This window comes from Poromitra crassiceps (assembly GCF_964638095.1).
Source record: "Poromitra crassiceps genome assembly, chromosome: 17".
NCBI lineage: Eukaryota > Metazoa > Chordata > Actinopteri > Beryciformes > Melamphaidae > Poromitra > Poromitra crassiceps.
The window spans coordinates 35,810,733-35,833,507 of NC_139635.1; the positions used below are offsets into that span (position 1 = coordinate 35,810,733).

General features: G+C 47.2%; 1 protein-coding gene and 2 pseudogenes across 3 annotated transcripts in view; 2 read left to right on the forward strand and 1 right to left on the reverse strand.

Annotated features, from left to right (window-relative positions):
• ak5 (adenylate kinase 5) overlaps nt 1-22,775 on the forward strand; it is a 117,209-nt gene that overhangs the window by 64,399 nt on the left and 30,035 nt on the right. Inside the window, exons 9-10 of the mRNA XM_083653765.1 lie at nt 4,021-4,066; nt 7,215-7,259. Of these exons, the coding sequence (XP_083509891.1) occupies nt 4,021-4,066; nt 7,215-7,259 (91 nt within the window). The remainder of the gene's footprint in view (nt 1-4,020; nt 4,067-7,214; nt 7,260-22,775) is intronic.
• Nucleotides 9,357-11,096, reverse strand: LOC310791982 (atlastin-2 pseudogene; annotated as a pseudogene). The gene has a single exon. The product of its transcript is annotated as an atlastin-2 pseudogene (transcript).
• Nucleotides 13,463-14,770, forward strand: LOC310791984 (S-adenosylmethionine synthase pseudogene; annotated as a pseudogene). The gene has a single exon. The product of its transcript is annotated as an S-adenosylmethionine synthase pseudogene (transcript).

Here is a 22,775-nt window from a genome sequence, read left to right on the forward strand (position 1 = left end):
AGTTGTCCCAGCGTGCCGCTTAGTCTTCCTGTCTTTCCTTTCCTCTTAAGTGAAGAATCCACCCTAAAGCACTTTAACACTGCAAATATAGCTCTTTCCAGCACATCTGTCAAGTTCAATAGCAGAAAACTAGCAGCTGTCTCTAAAACATTAACAAACATTAATGTAGTATTGCTTTGTGCCTATTTAACCCCGGCAACACCAGGTACATTGCTATGAAAACACTAGATGAACTCCATTATCCCACTCCTGATACACATTTTGAGCCAGCGGGCACTAAGCTCGCCAAATGCTCAGCTCGGCAAATGTACACAGCCAGAGAAAGACACCGACATCACACAGTCGGCTTGGCAAGGCGGAGGTGAGTACTGTTCCCGGAGCGGCCAGTGCGATACGGTTAGGTTAAATATTTTTGTTCCATCCTTGGTGTGTAAAAACCTTTATAGTCTCAGCAAGGAGCCACATTTTATTTCAAAAGAGACTGAAGGCAGCAAGACCGTAGACTGCTGGGGGGGGGGGGGGGGGGGGGGGACAGACGAGTTTGGGAAATCTTACACACAAGAGGGTAAGCTAACCTGGTAGCTACCGTTAGCATGTGTGCACAAGATGATTCTCTTTGACCAATCAGTAGTCTGCAGTGTTTTCGCGTCACCTTTTGGTGTCGCCTCAGCTCCCTTGGAACCTCGACAACCTCTCCTCAGCCCGCTACTTGCCCAGTGGAAGAGCAGAAGAAGGCAGGTAGAGCAGGTAGGACTAAGAGCGAAGGCTTCTTTTTACAACGCTCTTTTTGCACCGATGTTCACCGATGTTCAACAATCATACGTGGAGAAATGCATCGTACAGTAGAAGAGGAGAGAAACCAAATTTCACCAGAAACGTCTCCATCGCAGCGCGTCACGGAAGTGTCGAGCAGGAGCCTGACCACTCACACCAGAAGCGCTGTGTTTTGCTCCGCGCCGGTCACAACTTGTACTGACTTCATGCCTGGCTGCACGCGGCCGCTCGTGTCAAAAGTAGACCAGACGCGGAAACTCTCGCTGCAGGAGGTGAGACTGACGCGATGCGCCGCGGCCGGTGTGATCGGTCTAAACTGTTAACAAGGACGCCAAACTGAAACTGTCTCCGCGACGCGACGCTTCCGCATCAGAGATGCTTCTGGTGTGTCCCCGCCATTACTGGACTTAGCACGAACAACAGTATCACTCTCTCCACCTACAGTACATTGTATAAACCCACAGCTGCATGGAACCAGTTGAGACCCGTTCTTTGGGGGTTGTATGTTGAAAGGCATTTTGTGAAATGTAGGAAGTACTTGAAGTAGGAGTAGATGAGGCAGTTTAAGGGAAAGTGGGTTGACCAAAAAAGTAGCCCAAATCACAAAGTAGCCCAAATCACACAAAAAATGCACCGAACAACACAGACTGATGACATAATGCTGTCGTATCTGAGGGTGGATTTTTCCTTTGGTTTTTGAGTTGTGTGTACTGTATGAAGCCCACACAGAAGCTCTGTCAATCACAGGTTTTGTAAACACAGAAATGTAACACAGTGGTCGACCCGACCCGACCAGGATGGCATCAGAACTGGCATCCTGCGTAACGCCACGTGCGCGTCGGGCCTCCAGAGCCACTCCAGACTCATTCTGACAGACTGACAGTTAAGTCCCCATGTTTGAACGCAATGAGCCGAGGGAGATGAGTTCAAAGCTGGTGACTCGTCATGCTAGAGCTAGAGACACTGCGTCGATTATTTCGGGGTGTTTGCGTATCGGCATGTATGTTGCACACGTGTTGCACACGTGTTGCTGTGCGTAACGCACATTACCGATGTCGGGTGAAAACCTCGTACTGTAACTCCAAAATGTCAACTTTTCACAAAAGCGAGGAAAACAGACTTTTTTCTTTTTTGAATGGCGCCACCAGTTTTAAGTTTAAGCAGTGAGTCACAAGTTTTTCACACAATAACAACAATATGATATATTTATGATGCAAACTGTTCACTGTGGAGAACATGAGAGGTGTCAGTGTGTGTGTGTGTGTGTGTGTGTGTGTGTGTGTGTGTGTGTGTGTGTGTGTGTGTTTACGTACATTTCTTGCCACCATCATGTGTGAGCAATGCTTGCTGTGCATGTGTTCTGACATTTGTCTGTGCATACCTCCTTCTGTGATTCTCTCTCTCTCTCTCTCTCTCTCTCTCCCTCTCTGACTCATCGGACCGGTTGGCGTGCCCACATGCCAGACGTTGGCGCCCCCTGTCAGTGGCAGCCCTCCCCCACACTGCCTGCATTAAGTTTTCACACTGATTGGAGCTGTGCTTGACTTGATTCTGCAGCTTGACTTTTCCTCCTGTGTAACTGCAGCCTGCACTGCACATTGGCCCCTCTGCCTTTTCTCCCATTTCCTCCCCAATGGTACTTGGCCAATTCGCCCTGCTGTCCCAGCTGTTGCTTCACCCCCTCTGCTGATCTGGGGAGAGTTGTAGACTAGCATGGTTCCTCCGACACATGTGCAGTCGCCAGCTGCTTCTTTTCACCTGACATCGAGGAGATTCACCGTCAGGCCGTAACGTGTGGGAGGATCATGCGATTCCCCCTAGTCCCCCGCCCCCTGAACAGACGCCCCGGCTGACCAGAGGAGGCGCTAGTGCAGCGACCAGGACTCAAACTCCACTGGCTTTCCCCTGCAGACACGGCCAATTGTGTCTGGAGGAACGTCTGACAAAGGCAGGAGTACCGCTACAGGGAATTGAACCCGGGTCTCCATGGCCCCTCTGCTAATATCCACAGGTCTAAATCACCGTATCAGAGCAACATGACAGCCAAAAGCAGGAAGTAGCCAAGAGCAGGAAGTAGATGTCAAGGGACGCCGTTTGTCTTTGATCTTCTATCTGCGGCTCATGCTGTAAATTTGCTGTGTTTGTTTTCTGCCTCTAGATAAAACCAGATTTAAAGAGAGAGTGGCACCAATGGAAGTCCAAATTCTTGATAGTCACATGACTCGTGTAGCTATAGAGACACTGCGGAGCGCGTCATCACAGCTTGAAAAATGAGTATTGCACTTACTTTGTATATTTTATTTCACATTTCGTAGCATTAAGTTGGATTGCCTATGGTAGGCTATCTGTTTTGTATTGTAAAGCAGCTATTATTATTTAAACCTTATTTAATGAAGTAGTAAGGAGGGGCAGGACTAGATAAGCATGGCTTCTTTCTGTCCCTTCTCGGACATATAATATGTTGTTTTGTAAATGAATGTGTTTTTTTTCTTTTAATTTCTGTTCGAGACAAATAAAAAATTCAATTCAATTCAATTCAATCATTCAGAAACCATGCATTGTTCAGAAACCACGTGTTGTCTCTCTATGGAGACACGCCATGAAATAGGCCATGCCCATCACGGGCTCTCCGTTCACTTCCATACACCAGTGTCATTTTCCTTCAATTAAACATAGCTAAAAGCTGTTGTGTGGGGGGCTGTGCAGACAACAAATGTAAAAAATCGGCAGTTAAAGTTTTTTTGTACTCCCGAGCAAAACAAGGAAGCCATTGAGTATAGGCGAGAAGAAAAATGTGGATCTAGCTGTCAGTGAAGTAAGTTGGAGTGTTCAACCTCCGTATATATGATCTTTGTATGCAAGACGCGACCATGCACGCGACATAGGAGAACTCTCTCTCTCTCTCTCTCTCTCTCTCTCTCTCTCTCATTCATCCTTTTTTCTGTGAATGATGTCCCCCCCCCAACACACACACACACACACACACACACACACACACACCGTCCTCCTCCTCCATCCCTGGGTTTGCTCTGGGGAGACTGTGATATTATTCTCTCTCTCTCTCTCTCTCTCTCTCCCCCAATCTTCCTCAAACACTCTAACACTCTCTCCGTAATCTCTGTCTCTTTTTCTCTGTCTGTCACTCTGCTCACAATTGTGTTCATCTCTCTCTCTCTCTCAATCTCTCTCTCTCTCTCTCTTTCAATCTCTCCCTCTCTCTCTCTTTCAATCTCTCTCTCTCTCCAGGCTGAAGAAGCAGAAGAAATTGGGTATGCTGAAGGAACTGCAGAAAGTGAGTGCTTGAAACTATTGATTTCTTGCATGCCTATGAGTGTGTGTGTGTGTGTGTGTGTGTGCGTGTGTGTGCGTGTGCGTGTGTGTGCGTGTGCGTGTGCGTGTGCGTGCGTGCACGAGTGTGTGCACAGAAATGATGACTTCCTGCAATCTCAATTGATTTGTCACAAATTCCGCCCCTCTGCCACAATGGTCGACTGCGTTCCACACGTCATAACATGCGCTGGGTGTTGTTCCCTCTCAGTAAATGCCACGCGTGTCAGCTCACTGTCATTCCCCAGACAGACGTCTGAGTCTCGCTATGCATCAGCAGTATTGATTGTGTAGGGTTATGTGTGTGTGTGTGTGTGTGGGGGGGGGGGGGTGTTGTTTCACCGTCTCGCGTTACACCTGACTGATGTTGATCTTATCTGCCCGGCGACAGGCCTCTGCAGCAGGCAGAGGACAGAGGAGCAGGCGGCCTGGAGCACTCAATGAAAGGGGATGTTACTTTATAATGACTGAGCGTATCCCAGTGTGTTACAGATGCACCAGGCGTATCCTAAGCCGTTTTCACACATGCGCTTTATACCGGGAAATGACCGGAAAGTGGTCTATGCCTTTCATGTGTGAAAATTGTTTTCCGGCACAAGCGCACCCCCGCGATCGCTGATCTTTTACTAGCTCCTCGGTAGTGACAGGGCCGGTATGCTGGCAGAGCGACTCAAGTGTGAAACGTGTCAAGTCATTTGCCGGTCCTTCTCTCATGGGCGAGGTGTACACACGTTGCTTAACGTTCACTTCCAGCGTGCATCATCTAATCATTCGCGCACATCAAAGCAAACTGGCGAAATGATCTTCTCGTCTCCTCTGCCCTACGTCCTCCTCCCCGTGCCTGCTGCACAGCGCAGCGTGCAACAGTTAAATGACCTTACAGCCCATGTTAAATCATCCAAAATTAACATGAAACAATAGCAGCTGAGCTGATAAATGCCGACTTGTTCAACGAGCAACAGGTTAGCGGATGTGATAGATAACATCATTAGGCTACATTCCCAAAACGAGTGTTATTTTGTGACGAGCAAACGTTTAACGTCGGAGTTCGACAAGGAAATGCGATGCGAGCAGGCATGCGCTGCAGTCATGTGGGCTGCAGTGCAGAGTAGTATCCAGGCAGCGTCAAGCCAGCGTAAACACAGCCGCCCAACGCTTGTATGTAGAGAAAGCAAATGCATGAAGCGAAATGTGGAAGTATTTTGCTTACGTTGCTGACAGCGAAGGCAAGCTCCTGGACACATCAAACGAAGCCAGTCTCTAAAAAGTGCTTCAACGCGACGCAGGTGAACGGATAAACATCGAACCAGCCAGGCGATTTCTCTCAGACAGGGATCCCAACGTCTTCAAAGATTTCAGTTCAAAGACTGGTTAGGGAATGTGAAGGATACAACATACATGCCCTCTTAAGTCAAACAAGTGTGATTTATTGTGTGACAAGCGAACTTATTTCACCATCGGAGTTTTGCCGACCCCCAAAATAAGGAGGATTCCCCATCCAAGTGCACACGTCACTCCCCACCCGCTCTGCAGTGCCCCCCCCCCCCCCCCCCCCCCACCAGATGCACCAGGCAGTGTGTTACAGATGCACCAGGCGTATCCCAGTGTGTTACAGACAGGGTTCGAATTGGACCATGGGTCCTGGGGGAGCCCAAATTTTTGAGGGGTTGGACGGGGGGGGGGTACGGGGCCCCCTCGAAATTTTCACTTTGAAGCAAATTAATTGACGCAATTTGGCAACATAACGGGTCTCAACAAATGTATCATTTGCTCCTCTTTTAGAACGGTGCTTGCTGGGTTAAAGACCATGTGAAAAACATTCTAGCCGTATTGGATGATCGAACTCATTTATTAATCAGAGTAAAGAAAAGCAGCAAGGGGACACACAGGCAACGTTTTTTCTGCTCAAAACACCCCTTCAAGAATCCTGTATAACCTATACAATCAATATGCTGTAAAATTAAATATTAATTAACTAAAAATATTTCTAGAATAATGTTTCTAAAATAAATACCCTGAGTCAAAAATAAAGCTTTTTCAGTAGGCCAATATATTAGGTAACTTGTAGCCTAACTAGAACTGAAATGTTAAAAACAACAGACATTCCATAACAATGTCAATTACAATTATGTGCATGACATATCCATTGACATCTTATTATAGGCTATTGGCAATATTTGCTGTTTTTAGTAGAAAGAGAACAAAACAGCTAGAGAGAAAAAAAACTGTGCATTTCTCCGTTTGAATGTGATGCACTTTGGCTAAGTGTTTAGACAAATTGCTCGTGTTTCCACCTTTTACTAGCGAAGGTTTTATTGCACTTGTGACAACGTGAATTGTCACCATCGACTCGAGTGAAGTACAACCACACTTTAGAATCTGATCGCTTCGTTCTTCCAGCCATTCTTAACGTGTGCTCTGCTCAGTTGCATGTCTAGTCTATCTGCCTGCTCCTCCGCCGGTTCCCTGTTCCCTGTGCTGTGTGTGGTGGGTGCTCTCAGGCACGCCCCCAGCCCCTCCCCTCTCTTCTCTCAGTCCTACTCCTCTCGTCTTGGCTGGCAGTGCAGCAGCTGTGTCTCGGAGAGCAACGCGGAAAAGATTATCCTTTTTCTTGTTCGGAAATCGCAAAAAACACATCATAGGCCTGTCTTACGGAGTTGGTGAGAAAGAAACAGCCAATATTTTAGAGCTCCCCCTACATTTCACAAAGCAGTCTTTCAGGGGAGCCAATGTCCTTCTTAGGGGAGCTCAGCTCCCCTTAGCTCCCCCCCAATTCGAACACTGGTTACAGATGCACCAGGCAACACATGTATGAACTTGAAAAGTTTGCTAAAGTCTATTTAACAAGTAGAAAGATGGGACGACTGCATTATTTGTACGTGTGTGTGTGTGTGTGTGTGTGTGTGTGTGTGTGTGTGTGTGTGTATGTGTGAGCATGTGTTTGTGTTTGTTTCTTTGTGTGTGTGTGTGTGTGTGTGTGTGTATGTGTGAGCATGTGTTTGTGTTTGTTTCTTTGTGTGTGTGTGTGTGTGTGTGTGTGTGTGTGTGTGTGTGTGTGTGTGTATTGGACGGCACACACCATGTGTTAAGCTATGACCTATCTTTGTTGACAGGTTATTGTACAGAACAGAAGAAACCAAAGGTCATCTTTATGATGGGTACGTACATGCACACGTACATTGGAGCACACACACACACACACACACACACACACACACACACACACACACACACACACACACACACACACACACACACACACCCACACACACCCACACCCACACACACACACACACACACACACACACACACACACACACACACACACACACACACACACACACACACACACGTACAGCTAACTTAGTGAGGGCATTCATTGACCTAATGCATTCCCTAGCCCCTAAACCCGATTTAACCATCACAACTACATGCTTAACCTTACCCTAACCCTAACCTAACCCTAAGTCTAATCAGTAGACAGAAGTAAAGGTACAGACTAACATACTTTAGGATGACAGAAGTAAAGGTACAGACTAACAGACTTTCGGATGACAGAAGTAAAGGTGCAGACTAACAGACTTGACTAAAAACAAAAAGCTTCTAGCTAGCTAAACAGTTTGTTAGATAGATAGATAGATAGATAGATAGTTAGATAGATAGATAGTTAGATAGATAGATAGATAGCAGCAGTTTGCATCAAACATAGAACACAACATAACTTACAATGCTGAGTAAGATAGAGTAATGTGCAAAACCTTTCTTTGAGTGGTTTTTGAACTTGTGTTGGTTTGTCTCTCTTTTTCGTTTTATTCTTGATTGTTTTATATTGTTTATATGTGTTACTGTATGTCCTGTTTTTAGAAGACCAGAGACCATGTTGGAAATAAGTGTTCACACTTTTACATGTCATCCCTTGGATTTTGTTGTGCTCTATATCCATAAATAAATCAGATCAAATCAAATACAAATACACACACAATGAGGTAGGTGAACTCCATCCATCTCCTCTCCACCACTGACACACACCACAACTGCAGAGTCATCTGAACATTTCTGCAGATGACAGGACACTGAGTCTATTGGAGGTATTAGAAGTCTGAGGTGTATAGGGTCAAGATGAAAGGTGAAAATAGTCCCCTGCAGTGCTCCTATGCTACTGACCACCTGATCGAACACACATCCCCTTAGTCACACAAACTGTGGTCTGTCCATCAGGTAGTCAATAATCCAGGAGGTAGTGGAGGCATCTACCTGCATCCTTTGGACATTTTCATTCAGCATTGCAGGCTGGATGTTGTTAAAGGCACCAGAGAAATCAAAGAACATGATCCTCACAGTGCTGCCTGCTGTTAAGGTGAGAGTGGGCTCGCTGAAGCAGGTAGATGATGGCATCATCGACTCCAACCTTGGGGCGGTAAGCGAACTGCAGTGGGTCCAGAAAGGAGCTCACCTGAGGTCTGAGATGTGCCAACAGTTTCTCCAGGACTTTCATGGTGTGCGATGTTAAGGCAGCTGGTCTATAGTCATTGAGGGCAGATGGAGAAGGCTTCTTAGGAACCGGAACCAGGCACGATCCCTTCCACAGCACCGGAACCCTCTCCTGGCTCAGGCTAAAATTGAATAGGTGCTGTAGAACCCACATAGCTGTTCAACGCTTTTAGAATTCTGTGACTTTGTTGTAATGACCATGCAGTTGTCAGACAGCTCTGAAAAGTCTTTAGGGCGATTAACACCATGATACATTTAACATTGATTATTAGAAAACTTTAACCTAAAAAAAATTGTAGGTTTCGCGCTTTGTGGGAGTGGCCTGTCTGAAACGTCACGCCGGTCTTATCTACAGGCTGCTGAAGAGAGCGGTGTTTAGTCTCCTGTCTGTGAAGACCAGGCTGACAGTTTCTAGACAGACAGACAGACAGACAGACAGACAAATGAAGAGTAGTGGAAGTGGTGTGGAGGTGGTGGTCTTGCTCTTCATTCACATAAATGGGAATCCTTAGAGTCAAGTCATCATTCGACAGGTAAATGCACCTGGGATAAAACTCCATTATACAATGATGGCCCCGCCCACCAATCAATACCTTAACCTCGCCCACTGACACACACAAATATGGCAAAAAAAGTGGGGGAAATCCTCCGGGTCTACAGGTGAGCCGGAGGAGAGAACAGCTTATACATCTCCTCCATCCTGGAAATGTCATTTCCGAAGGCAGCGGGGATTGAGATGGAACCCAGGGGGGCGGGGCATGGCGCTAGTTGTTTTTCTTGACCTTGTTGGAGGTGATCTGGGCCGGGATGAGGCTTCCCAACGGGAGTTTGGACAAGACCTGTTCCCAGATGGTTTCTGCCACCTGGTCGATGATTCTGCTTAACTCGCGGAACTCTCCAGAGTATTTGGCGTAGGCCCACATGCAGAGCGCTGCCAGCATCACGCCCATCACCAAGTTACAGAGCACCGCCACCGAGCCGGCACCCAGTAAGCCGGTGACCATGGAGGTGGCATTCATGACAAACATCAGGGTGAACAGCGTGCCGGGTGTGCGCACGACGTGGACGATGTTCTTGCTGTCATTGTGTTTGGTGAAGTTGGCATACGCCTCAGCCAGCTCCGTCTCCAGTTGCTCCTGGTAGCCCCAGCAGAACTCCTCGCCGCCCATTTTCTTGACAGAGCGGAACTGTCGCAGGGTGGTCTGCAGCAGTTCACTGTGATGCCGCCCCAGCTCCGCCGGCGACATGTAGGGCTTGTCTCCACCGCACAGCTGCTCCATGCTCTTGCTGTAGCCATCTTTGCCTCCAGCTACAGCCGCAAGGTTATTGGCTTCAGCCGTCGCCTGTATCATGGACTTGGGGTGAGGAAGCTCCTCTCCCTGGTAGATCTTCATGTAGGACTTGAAGTAGTGCAGCAGATCTCTGCAGGTCACTTTGGCTCCTCCGATCTCTTTCTCCACCAGGTTATCTGGAGACAGGAGCGTCAGTAGCAGGCTCACCAGCTGCTCCTTGAACTCCTCGTCAATATCTCGGAGGCGGCCATCGAAGTGTGGGTTAGTGGTGACCTTGAGGCCGGGGTGTGGCAGCAGGAAACAACTGAGGTTGGAGAAGCAGGAGTGGATGTGCTCCCTCACGTTCTGCAGCTCTTCGTGCTGGTTCTGATTCACTTGTAGTCGTTTCTCCAGGAACCTCTTCCCCCCCTCCAGACCATACGCATGTTCATACGGATAGCTCCAGTCTCTGATCAGGAACATCAGGGTCTGAAAGGGCTTCTCATAGACCTCCTCCATGGCCAGTCTGCCGTACTCTGTGAAGAGCTGGAGGTACTGCAGGTCATCTTCCTGGATGTTCTGAGACAGGTTGTAGACCTGCACGGAACTGGTCATGGTGCTCAGAGCGAACAGCGTGGCACAGTCTTTGATGGTGGACTGGTCGTCGAACGCCCCCTGTGTGTCCATCAGTAGAACTGCAACCTTGTTGCCGTGAGGCTTCTGCACCACAAACACCTCGCTCCAGGCCAGGATGCCGGTGGTTTGGCGCTCACAGCCGCCCCGCCAGGTGAAGCCGGTCAGAGGCTCATCCTGCCCGCCCAGCCACTGCCCACACTGGCTGTCCTGGCTGTGTTTGTTGACCTGGCTGTACATGTAGCGCAGCATGAAGTCCAGCAAGAAGGACTTGCCCTTGCGGAAGGCTCCGGCGACGCAGACCACGACCACGCTGAGGTCCCGTACGTCCTCCTGCAGCAGCAGCCGCTCCAGCGCCGCGTCCTGGAGCACGAACGAGTGCTCCTCCTCACCCGCCACCACGATCTGCACCGGCCTGGCCCCGCCCGCTGCAGGCCATGCCATCTCAGGCCACGCCCCCTCCGTTGCCTCCCACTCCACTGGCCTCACCTTGGATGTGACGGATTCAAACGCATGACCACCTTCTTTACAGATGCTGTTTGTGTCATTCTGCTGCTTCCTCAAGCCAATTTCTTGTGTTGTCGCAGGTTCAGGCTTCATTGGTTGGACTGTGAGCAAGAGTTGTCCATTTTATAACCTCAGCACGGCAGGATTTATGACATCAATGGTGCTGATGATGTTTACGACATCATGGCAACATCAGTGATTTATGACATCAATGATGCCATCACAATTCCAATCTATGACATCACTGGTGTCTATGACATGATTCTATGACGTCACTATGATATCACAATGTCTATGACATCATCAGTGGGTATGACGTCACTGAGGATGTCACAATGTCTATGATATCATCAGTGGGTATGACATCAGTTCACATGAGTTCAACGGTGGTCATTGGGTGTGTTCGTAGCACTCCGGCGCACAAACTGGACCGTTCGTAAATTCTGAGCGCTGTTGGAATACAGCGTTTGGTTATTCAGAGCGCGACACTCTCAGCATACTCTGAGCACTCCGTCTGTGTGGCCGGAGCAGCAGAGCGCCAGAATGCCAACATGGCGGTGGAATTCATAGCAAAATGCCATTCGATAGCAGTCTTTCTGTTGTCAATTTCAGACCTGAGTTGACACTTTACTGAGATCTTTGGCTCTAGGTGCTCATTGTTGTGTTGTCTCTGCCCTGTGCTTCCCAGAGATCGATCGCCTGTCAATCAAACAGCGTGGGGAGGACTGACTGATTTTTCCTCTGAGTTACTTGACCCGTTCGTTAATTCACTCAGAAAGAGCACGTTCTGCTTCTTTCTCCACTCGCGCTCTCATTTTCGTGCAGAGGGTCAGATTGGATTTATGAACATCATCAGTGATTCTCATCTGTGATTTATAGAATGAGCAGTTTCTACTTTCTACCTCATACCTACAGTAAGTGTGTTTTGGCGGTAGTCGCGGTATCTGACAGTGTTAGCACGTTTGCCCATTCAAAAGACAGCAGCACCAGTTTGCTGTGCATACTGGCCACCTTGCTGCTGTGTTTCGGCAGAGAAAGTGTTCGAGAGGCCCTCCTCCGGGATGATCCAGGAGGTCCAGTCTGCCCTAGCCGACCTGGCCATGCAGGGCAGGGAGGGCCGCTTTCTCTCAGGTTCTGGATGTTTTGGCAGGAGGTTTGGCCAGCGGTCTAAACGTCCTCTCCGACTATCTCACACATTTGATGCAGGCTGCTGGGATCAACGTTGCCCTCGCTAACAGCCCAGTGGCTTCTTTTGGCTCTGTTCAGCCACTGGCTGATCTCCCGGCCTTTGGATTGGTCACCTCCACTCTGAGCAGCCGTGTTCTTCAGATCAGAATAGATCCTCCTTCTGGCCCGAGCCCGAGGGGGACCGAGGCCCTGCCCGACCCTAGTGCCGGGCTAGGGCCAAAAGAGCGGGCACACACTGGCCGACACACAGCCGGCGGACCAGGCACCACCCTAAACTACAAAACATAACAAACTAAACTGTAGAAACAAAGCCACGAAAACTAAACCACCATACCCACCTTTCCCAAAGTAAAGAAAGGATAAATCAAAGAGAGTAAATCAAAGTACCAAAACAAACCAGGTACATGCTGCTGCCACCAGCATGTAGAGGTGTTGAGCTGAGAGAGGGAGAGAGAATGACTGAAGCTGCCACTATTTATGAATGAGCTCTATGATTAACAGATGAGGATCAGCTGAGTCCAGGCATAAGCAATGCCACTGGAATGGAGAGGAGGATCAGCTGAGCCAGGCATGAGCAGCAGAGTGGGATCAGCTTAGCAACCAGGCCTTAGCAACCAGAGGCATGACAACTAAGTGGAGCAGAGAGAAAATAATGTTAGGAGTGAGAAACATAAGGGGGGAGCGCATAACATAGCTTGAAGACCTGGTTGCTTGTTTTTCTCACAAGATCTGCCAACACCGGTTCTGAGCACTCTGAATCACTGATTACATCACAGTTGTTCGAGTGACATAACTGATGACATCACTAATGACGTCACAGACACCACCGCCACCCACCTAGCCAATTTGATCGTTACTGACAGACAAGCAGACAGACCCCGCCCACCCACCTAGGCACCATCGTGCAACTGTGCCATCGGCTCATACTACATCACTGATGACATCGCAACTGCTTGAGTGACATCACTGATGACATCACAATTGCTCAAGTGACATCATTGATGACATCACAATTGCTGAAGTGACATCACTGATGACATCACAATCGTGAAAGACACACACCACCACCACAACCCACTTAGCCAATTTTAACTAAGAAGAATGCAAAGTGTCTGTGTGTGAGCAGAATTCGCCCACAGTTGTGCCATTTTACATGCGGTCGGGCTGAATCTTTCAGGAAGTGTACAGAGCACCCCTGTGGGTTACCTAACAGAGCCACATTTTTAATTGGGTATTTAGGTCTGAAGACTCCAGCGGTTTTATTCGTTAAGATGAACGGCTTTCATGACTCGCTCATTGAGGAAGACTGTTTCCTCTTTACTTCTGAATCTGTCGGAGAGGGACATCCAGATAAGATGTGTGACCAGATCAGTGATGCTGTGCTGGATGCCCACCTCAAGCAGGACCCTGATGCCAAAGTAGCATGTGAGACTGTTGCTAAGACGGGGATGATCCTGCTGGCAGGGGAGATCACCTCCAGGGCCAACGTCGACTATCAGAAGATTGTGAGGGACACAATCAAGCACATCGGCTATGACGACTCCTCCAAAGGCTTCGACTATAAGACCTGCAATGTGCTGGTGGCCTTGGAGCAACAGTCCCCTGAAATTGCTCACTGTGTTCACCTGGACCGCAAGGAGGAGGACGTTGGGGCTGGAGACCAGGGTCTGATGTTTGGATATGCCACTGATGAGACTGAGGAGTGTATGCCACTCACCCTTGTCCTGGCTCACAACCTCAATCGAAAGATGGCCGAATTGCGGCATAACGGAACGCTGCCATGGCTGCGACCAGACTCCAAAACTCAGGTGACCGTTCAGTACAAACAGGATCGTGGCGTCGTGCTCCCGTTGCGTGTGCACACTATTGTGGTCTCTGTGCAGCACGATGAGGTTGTTTGTTTGGACGAGATGCGCGATTGTCTGAAGGAGCAAGTGGTGAAAGCTGTGGTTCCCAGTCACTACCTGGATGAAGACACCATATACCACCTGCAGCCCAGCGGCCGCTTTGTCATTGGAGGACCGCAGGGTGATGCGGGTCTGACGGGTCGTAAGATTATTGTCGACACTTACGGGGGGTGGGGGGCCCATGGTGGGGGAGCATTTTCTGGGAAGGACTACACAAAGGTAGACCGCTCCGCTGCCTATGCTGCCCGCTGGGTGGCCAAGTCTCTGGTGAAAGCTGGGCTCTGCAAGCGGGTTCTGGTCCAGGTATCATACGCCATTGGAGTTGCCCATCCCCTCTCTATCTCCATCTTCCACTATGGGACGTCCCAGAAGAGTGAGAGGGAGCTGCTGGACATTGTGAAGAAGAACTTTGACCTCCGTCCAGGAGTCATCGTCAGGGAGCTTGACCTGAAGAAGCCCATATACCAGAGTACAGCAGCTTATGGCCACTTCGGCCGTGAGATCTTTCCATGGGAGGTTGCCAAGAAGCTCACCAACCCTATCAACATAGTGGGATCAACCCTGCCAACAGAGCAGGATCAACCCTGCCAACAGAGTGGGATCAACCCTGCCAACAGAGTGGGATTCGTCGGGCGTACTGTCAACTTTTTTTGGGCTTTATTTGACAGATGAAAGTGGAACTCTCTAATCAGCAAGGTGTTTTCGCACACAGGAGCCAAGGGGTGACTGGTGTGCTGGTGCCGCCTCATATTTTCTTCTACGCCATTGGCTGTTTAACTCTGATTGACAGATTGAAATTGACTTCAATATAAGATTGCATTGTTTGAAGTAACTAAGGTGCCCTCTTTGACCGATAGAAGTGCTGAAGAGTGTGACAGGTGTAGATTTCATGTTTCATTTTTTCCCAGATATTTGCAGTCCAGGGTCAGTTGAGTAGGAAGTCAAATGAGTCCTTGCAGTAATAAATTGATTTTGATTGATTTGTTTTATTCATTGTGTCATGCACTCATGTGGCCCAGCCCACATGGGCTTACAAGACACATGAAATACTAAATATAAAATGCAACATAAGCCAGCGCTATAGTGGTACAACTAAATCACAATACAACATACTCCTGAAACAACAAAACAGATCATTACATCACTTTCTAAGCAGAACGTTCTGCCTTTGCTCCCAGGCCTGGCAGATACAATTCCCTATAAAGAAGGATCCTTTCTTAAAACACAACTCAGGTTTTTCATAATCATCCAACTCAAAAAAATTAACATAAATAGAGGACACTTTACTGAAGAGTGTCTCCCTTGCATCATCATAACAAATTAATCTCATTCTCAATTTAACACAGACCACAAAGCATACAAAAGTAAAAGTAAAATTTTGCCCTGCATGTCTGAACATAGTCAAATGTATTTGCTGAATCTTGTGTACACAGAATTTAAGATTCAAGATTCACTTTAACACATTCACTGCCAGCCATTTTTTTTTTACTGCAGGTAGGTTCTGCCAGAGGGTTTTTTTGAGGATTCTGGCTCATCTTTCAAGACCCGAGGATTCTTTTCTGCTAAGATTTTGTGAACACACAATATCTCAAAAGAACTAATAGAATGTGTGCTTTCTCTGTCTAAAAGAGTTAGTTTGTAGAGTTAGTAGTTATGTAAGCATTAGCAGTTGAATACAGCATGGTTTCAGCGTCAGAAAAATTATTTTGAGATAAACGGCTTTTTGTGAAATTCGATAGAACAGTCACTTTAACCATTCATTTTTGGCATCAGTAAGACGTCAGACATCTAAACAATAGTTTTGAACAGTAATTTCCTCCATAACAGCAGGAAACCCCCCTCTGCTTCCAACTCCTCCCTCCGTGGGCGTTCTTCTTGGCTGCAGCGGCCGTGTCACAAGCTTGTCACCAGTCTCACTGCTTTGCTGCTGCTGCCTGTGCCTGTCTGCGCGGCCGCTCTTTGAGGAAGTCTGGATGGACTCGCTCGCTTCTTGGAGTTTTGGTTGAGAGCTTTGATGAAGCTTTTGCGATTCTGGTCATATTTATGCTGCGTGTTTCAAAGTGTGTTCCACCCGTAATCTATTATGCAAATTTGCAAACCCGCACCGCCAGCAATCAGCGCGAAAACGAAAGCGTTTTCGCCAATCCATTTTCATGAGAATGGCTTCTGCACACTGCTTTTTGCTTGCCTTCCTCTAGTCAGGAAAGCACTGTCGCCACTTAGTGGGTCGGTGGAATGGGTTGTACACGTTGTACACGTCCAATACTTATATAAGAGATGTAAAAGGGTTAGATGCACATCCCACCGTCAAAAAAACAAAATCGGGGTAATAGCCAGAGTAAGTCATCAGATTACAAACGAGTAATTTTGTGCAAGTATGCAGCGCACATCAACAGTAGAAGACAAAGCAATACAGAAACCAATCACAAATTATAAGGTGCAAAATATAAAGTCCTTTAAACTGACATATGATGGGGGGAGTATAATGTCCGTTGGGCCTTTGCTCAGGGTGCATCAGGGGGTGTGGTGGGGATGGGTGATAAAGTCATTATTTGTGGGGGCTTTCGGGTCTCGGCGGATGGCAGTTGGGTAGAAACTGTCCCTGTGATGAGAGGTTATGGTACTGGCAGATATCAGTCTTCATGTGTTTTAATTTCTTCTAAGTAACTTTGTATTCATTTTATCCCCTACCCCCTATCCCTCAAAAGGCTGTGCCTTCTGCCAGGTGGCCATTGTAAATAAGAATTTGTTCTTAACTCATTCATGGCCAGTTTAGGACTGCCAATATTTAGCACAGGCCAAAGATTTTCATAATTGTTGGTCATCTTTCAAGACCCACAGTAAATTATCTATTAGCACCAAAGTGATTTGCAATACCTCAAAATGAAGATGTACGTCTCTGGGTTCACCAGGGAAAAAAAAGTGAGCTTTTAGCATGTTCTGTACTCTACTTATAGCCATTTATATACAGTACACCCTGTTTTCACCAAAAAGGTCACTCTGAGAAGAGAAACAGCAGAAAAGGCCATTTTTGTAAAAGACACAATCTCAGGCAGAACTCGCTCTCAATTCTTTTATTTTGAACTGTATTGACATCAGACATGTAAATATTATTCGTTATGACACAAATGACAAAAAAAAAATATATATATATATATATATACATGAAGTGCTTTTTTTACATTCAACAATACAGTTTACTCAGTGTGAGTGAGTGTGCAGACAGACAGACAGACAGACAGACAGACAGACAGACAGACAGACAGACAGACACACACACACACACACACACACACACAGAGAGAGAGAGTTCTGTCCACAGCTGCTGCTGGATCGCACCTCCTTTCCAGGGAACACTATTGATCGCCCCGCAAATTAGCATAGGAGGGGAACACCAAACTGGTCTGAGATCAGCGTCTAGCCTCCTCTGCCTCTGCATCGTTTTCCTCCTCTCGTTCGGGCTTGGACGAATGCTGCGACACAGGAACGGGGTCGGCTTGGCTTTGGGACCAGGCGCTGGAACCGGATCGATCATGTTCGTCACGGGTTTGACTACCGCGAACAACTCAATCCAGGTTCGCCCAGCAAGGCGACCAGCGCAGCCCCCCGAGGGGCGTTTCAATGGCGTTTCTCCTCTCTGCAACAGGCAGCGTTTCTCCGTTTTCTCCTCCTCTTCCATTTCAAAACAACAGCTGCGGTATGTGTTTGATAACGTGTTGTCGGCTTGTCTTTGAGGCAGGGACCTGATACCATGTCACAGGCTGGGGAAGTCTTTGAACTACGCGCTGCACTAATAAAAACAAAAACACGTCAAACACGTCATTGGCGGGGAGGGCTATTCCTGATAACACGTCAAAGACGTCTTTGGCGGTGAATGAGTTAATGACTTACCTGGTTAAATAAAGGTTGAATAAAATAAATAAATAAATAAATGTGATGCTTTTTATGTGGGATGCACTAAACGACTACTACAGGACCATTTGGATGAACATAAATATGCTGTTAAAACTGGTAACTGTGATGATACTATTGTGAAACACTTTAGGGATACTCACAATGGTGACTGTCTCTTTCACAGCTATATAGCTACGGTATAGATCACGTCCCTTTAACCTCTAGAAGAGGGGATAGAGAGAGAGAGAGCACTCAGCGGTGTCTGTCACGATTTGTGACGGAAGTGATGTCACTCAACCAGAAGTGATGTCATCAGTGATGTCACTTGAGCAATTGTGATGTAATCAGTGATGTCACTCGAGTAACTGTGATGTCATCAGTGATGTAGTATGAGCCGATGGCGCACAGTTGCATGATGGCACCTAGCTGTTAGTCATCATTTTAATTGTCTACCTGTCTATGTTGTGTGATGTCAACTGCTTCATTATTGCCCTGACGTGTGAGGCCCAAACATGTTGGCTAGTGGCTACTTTAATTTGTTCAGCCATTAACTAAGCATTTAATTAAAGCTTTTTCTTTTCTTTTCTTTTCTTTTCTTGTTTCTTTTTTCTTTTTTTTTCTTTTTTTTTTACCTCTGGGAAGAGTGCTTTGGATCAGACTTTTTTTGATGGCTGCCTTTGGCACCTTGAACTTCCTCAGCCGCCGCAAAAAGTACATCCTCTGGTGTGCCTTCTTGGTGAGAGCTCTGATGTTCAGCTCCCATCAGGTCCCGGCTGATGATGGAAACCAGGAAGTGAAAGGAAAACAAGCTATATTATTGCATTTAACCGTTTTTTCCCTCAACCTTGCTAATTGTCCGTGGACCCCTCACCCCTCCACTGCAGGGGCTCTTTAGCCCCTCTCCATGGGGCCTTGACAAAAAATTAGATGGAAATAAATAATAATATTTTTTTTTACTTCTTGTTCTAAAGTGATTCTTACATTTTAGATTGTTTCATTTGCATCTCAGTCAACTAAAATGTGTGTAATAATGCTAGTTTAGTGGCAGCTCAAGAGATAATAAGGCGTGGAAAGCCATTCGTGGACGGTGAATACACGAAAGAATCTTTCATTAAAAGCATCTATTCTCAGACTTCAAAAAACATGATAGTTCAGAAGATTAAAGAACATCACCAGTTCAACTCAGCTCCAGTACACTCAATCGCCTGCTGTGAGTCGTGCTCATTTTAGACCTATTAGTAATGTCGATAAGCTAATTTAGACTTAATAGGCTGGCTTACCTTCAATAAGGCTCAAATATGTTGTGCGGCTCCAGACCCATTTAAAAGATAATGATTGGCAGTAAAGGTTGCCGACCCCTGCTGGTAGTGCGTGGAAATCCCAGGAGGGGGTCTGTTTCTGAGGTGCTGGATCCAGCACGGTCCCAGCTTCAAAAGCACATAAATCACGCATCACATCCTGTTTAGTCTAACATTAAGTGAACCTCTCCACCTCGTCTGCCAGCAGCTTCACACTCCTGCTTTATTTACGCATGACTCATTGTCTCGAGGAGCGAGCTGGTTGCGTAAACGGAGAGGTGTAGCCTACAATAAAGCCAATACCGGGTGTATATGATCAGTTTTGAGTGGCCTCAGAAGAAGTGGCCTCAGAAGTGGCCTCTCTGTCTAGTCACTTCAAAAGTCACACTGACTTTCAATAGCCTGCCCCCCGCCCCCCCCCCACGTGCTACGTCCTCCTGCTGGTGAAATTCCTCACTGTCAGGTGAAAAGAAGCGGCTTGGCGACTGCACATGTATCAGAGGAAGCACGTGCTAGTCTACAACCCAGACCGGCAGAGGTGGTGGAGCAACGACCGGGACAGCAGGCACCCGATCCCAGTCTCCCTATGTCCTTGCTCTTTCAAAGCCAGTCCTGCCTTTGCTGCTGCTGCTGCCAGTGGAACACAGGTTCTCTCAGATCAGAGTCAGGGCTATTATCAGAGTCAGGGCTATTATCAGAGTCAGGGCTATGATCAGAGTCAGGGCTATTATCAGAGTCAGGGCTATTATCAGAGTCAGGGCTATTATCAGGGAAAGTGGAATCAAGAGCCACTTGGTATCCATCTACAGTACCTGCCTTCTGAAACGATGCCTTCTGATGAGAGCAGATGTCGGTGCATCTGAGAGAAATGGAGTAGAAATGTCGGAGACAATTTGTCAATGCAGTGTTACAGTACGTAGGAGTTCTAGAGAGCGAGAGAGAGAGAGAGCTGGAAGGATAGTGTCAGGGCATGGAGCTTATATTGGATAAAAACTCAACTTGTCGGAGGAAAAAGCGATCGCAGTTATCCATAATGGTACCTATAGAGAACATTTTGATGGTGAATAGATGTTCATATAGCAGCGTGTACTGAAACCTACGTACCTACACTCCCTACTGTAGGCCTACCTCACGTGAAAACCTGTGGAAATATAGTGCCAAAATGAAAGTTGGTAGACTCCATTCATACTCATCTGTAGCTGGATTTTGTGAGATTTGGAACTCAACATTCAAAGCTTTTTCTTTTTTATATGCATTTTTTTTAACCTTTCTATAATCTCGTATTCTGAAAATCTGCTGAATGGATTGACGTTGAATTTCATCAGCTCCCGATGAAAACAAATACTTGTGTATGAGATACAGGTAGCTATGAATCAGTGATGCAGTCATGTGACTCAACTACAGTATCATGAGGCGATTATCTTAGGGTATCACAGCCCTTCCCTAAAACAACAAAAAACTTAAAAACGTAAATGTAAAAAAGTACATTTTCATGAAAAACATTATGCATTTCTTACACAATTTTGATACGCCTTACTACAGTGTAACTGTATAGGCATTACATTGTAAAGATGTATCTCAAGCTAATCATGTGGGCAAACATTATGTGGATAAGAAGGTGGATAAACAGACTTTAGTTAGGATTATGTGAGTTTAGGGGGGGTAATGCACTGCTCCATAGAGGTTATAAAGATAATGCCAGATGGAAAATGTCAGGTCTGTGTTTTCAGTGTCTGCCCTCTCACTCCCACCTCTCCTTGCTCATGTCATCTCCGTAATGTCCTCCTTCCTCCCACTCCTCTCCTCTCTTCTCTCTCATCTGCAACAAGATGTCCGTGTAGCACAAACGAGTTACGGGCTTTTTAGAGGAGGCGCGACTGTCGCCTGGTAATCATTCATTTCCGATGAGAGATGAGATGAAAAGAAGGTGTTGGTGCCTACAGTGTAAAACAGGATTCACCATTAAATGACTAAATCAAAGGGGCTTTCTTCCGGGTCTATGTGGTCCTCTTCGCTCTCCTCCTCATTCCCTGGCTCATCTCTCATCTCCGTCTTTCTGTGTCCTGCTCCATCTCTCTCTGATTCATTCCATCTGTCACGTTGGCTCTCAACAAGGACGAGGCTCTGACAGAGTCATTCACATATACGGTGGGTTCAGCTCAGCCTGGGAAACCTAAACACGACCCCACCCACCTGCGTATACCACGACGTAAAGAGGGTCGCAGGTTCGAGCCCCTGTGTTGCCTCCGGCTTGGTCGGGCGTCCATACAGGCAAATACAGGCACACACTGGCAAATACCTCTTCGGTAGGGAGGGGAACTGGGGGGGAATAGCGTGATCCTCCCATGCCCTACGTCCTGCCGGTGAAGCTCCTCGCTGTTATGTAACAACATAACAGAACAGACTGAGCTCCATGCATACAAAGATGTAGAGTGCAGAAAGTGTTGTTGCTTCAGTTCAATCAGGAGAGACCCATTCTTTAATGAATAATTTAATTACATGTGAAGAATGATGATTGAATGTCCAAAGTCTTTGGCGATTAGAGTTCATCATGACATCATCATGAATGAATGAATGGATTTTTATTATTGGCAGAAATCCCAGATCTGCATCATCACCAAAATCGGACAAACTAATCCTTAATTGTCAGCCTAATCAATGTGTTGCTTCTTCCAACGTCACTGACAGAGGTTATACGTTTGGAGCTTCATTGCGTTAATCTTCCTCACATATGTGTCTCACTTGTTCGTCCTCCTTTCCTGGCTGGATAGAGACAATCCGCATGTCTGGGAACGCCCATACAGGCTCTAGGAACGCCCACAATAGACGCTGGGTTAGCCTGGGGGCGGGGTCAGGGTGGGGTAAATTCCCCCGTTCTATCCATTCAGCAAAGTTAGAATTTAGCTGATAGCCCAGCCCAGGCAGACACGATCGGGGATTTTCACCACCGCAGTAAACGCACATCTGAGCAGACGTCTTGTGTTCTGCTCTAGAACCCCCAAACATGTAGTTTAGAGCCGCAGCACCGTCTTTTGGTGAGTCAGCCCATGAGATATATCGGCGGTTTTACCCCACTCGCGCGCCAGCCGTTTAACATTTTGTGGGCGTTCCCAGACATGCGGACTGTCTCTATGGAACGACAACACAGACTGAGCTATGTGTAGAGTGCAGAAAGTGTTGCTTCAGGGGCGTCCAGGTAGTGTATCGCTCGATTCCCCACCTATACCAACAGGTAGTTTTTTGTCAAAACTTGCCATTTTCAGCGTGTAGGTTTCTAGCTTGCTAGCTAGCATTGTTGTTGTTGTTGTTGCTGCATTGTTATGGTTGTTGTTTCACAGCAGCGGAGGCATTTGAGAGCGACACGCAGGGAGCAGAAGGGGATTTCCCTTCGCTCCGACTGAAATGGTCAGCAGCACCAAATGGCAGAGCTTCTCCCCGCAGCAGCCTGCTTCCAGTGAGTCAGACTGTGTGAGAGTTGACTGCAC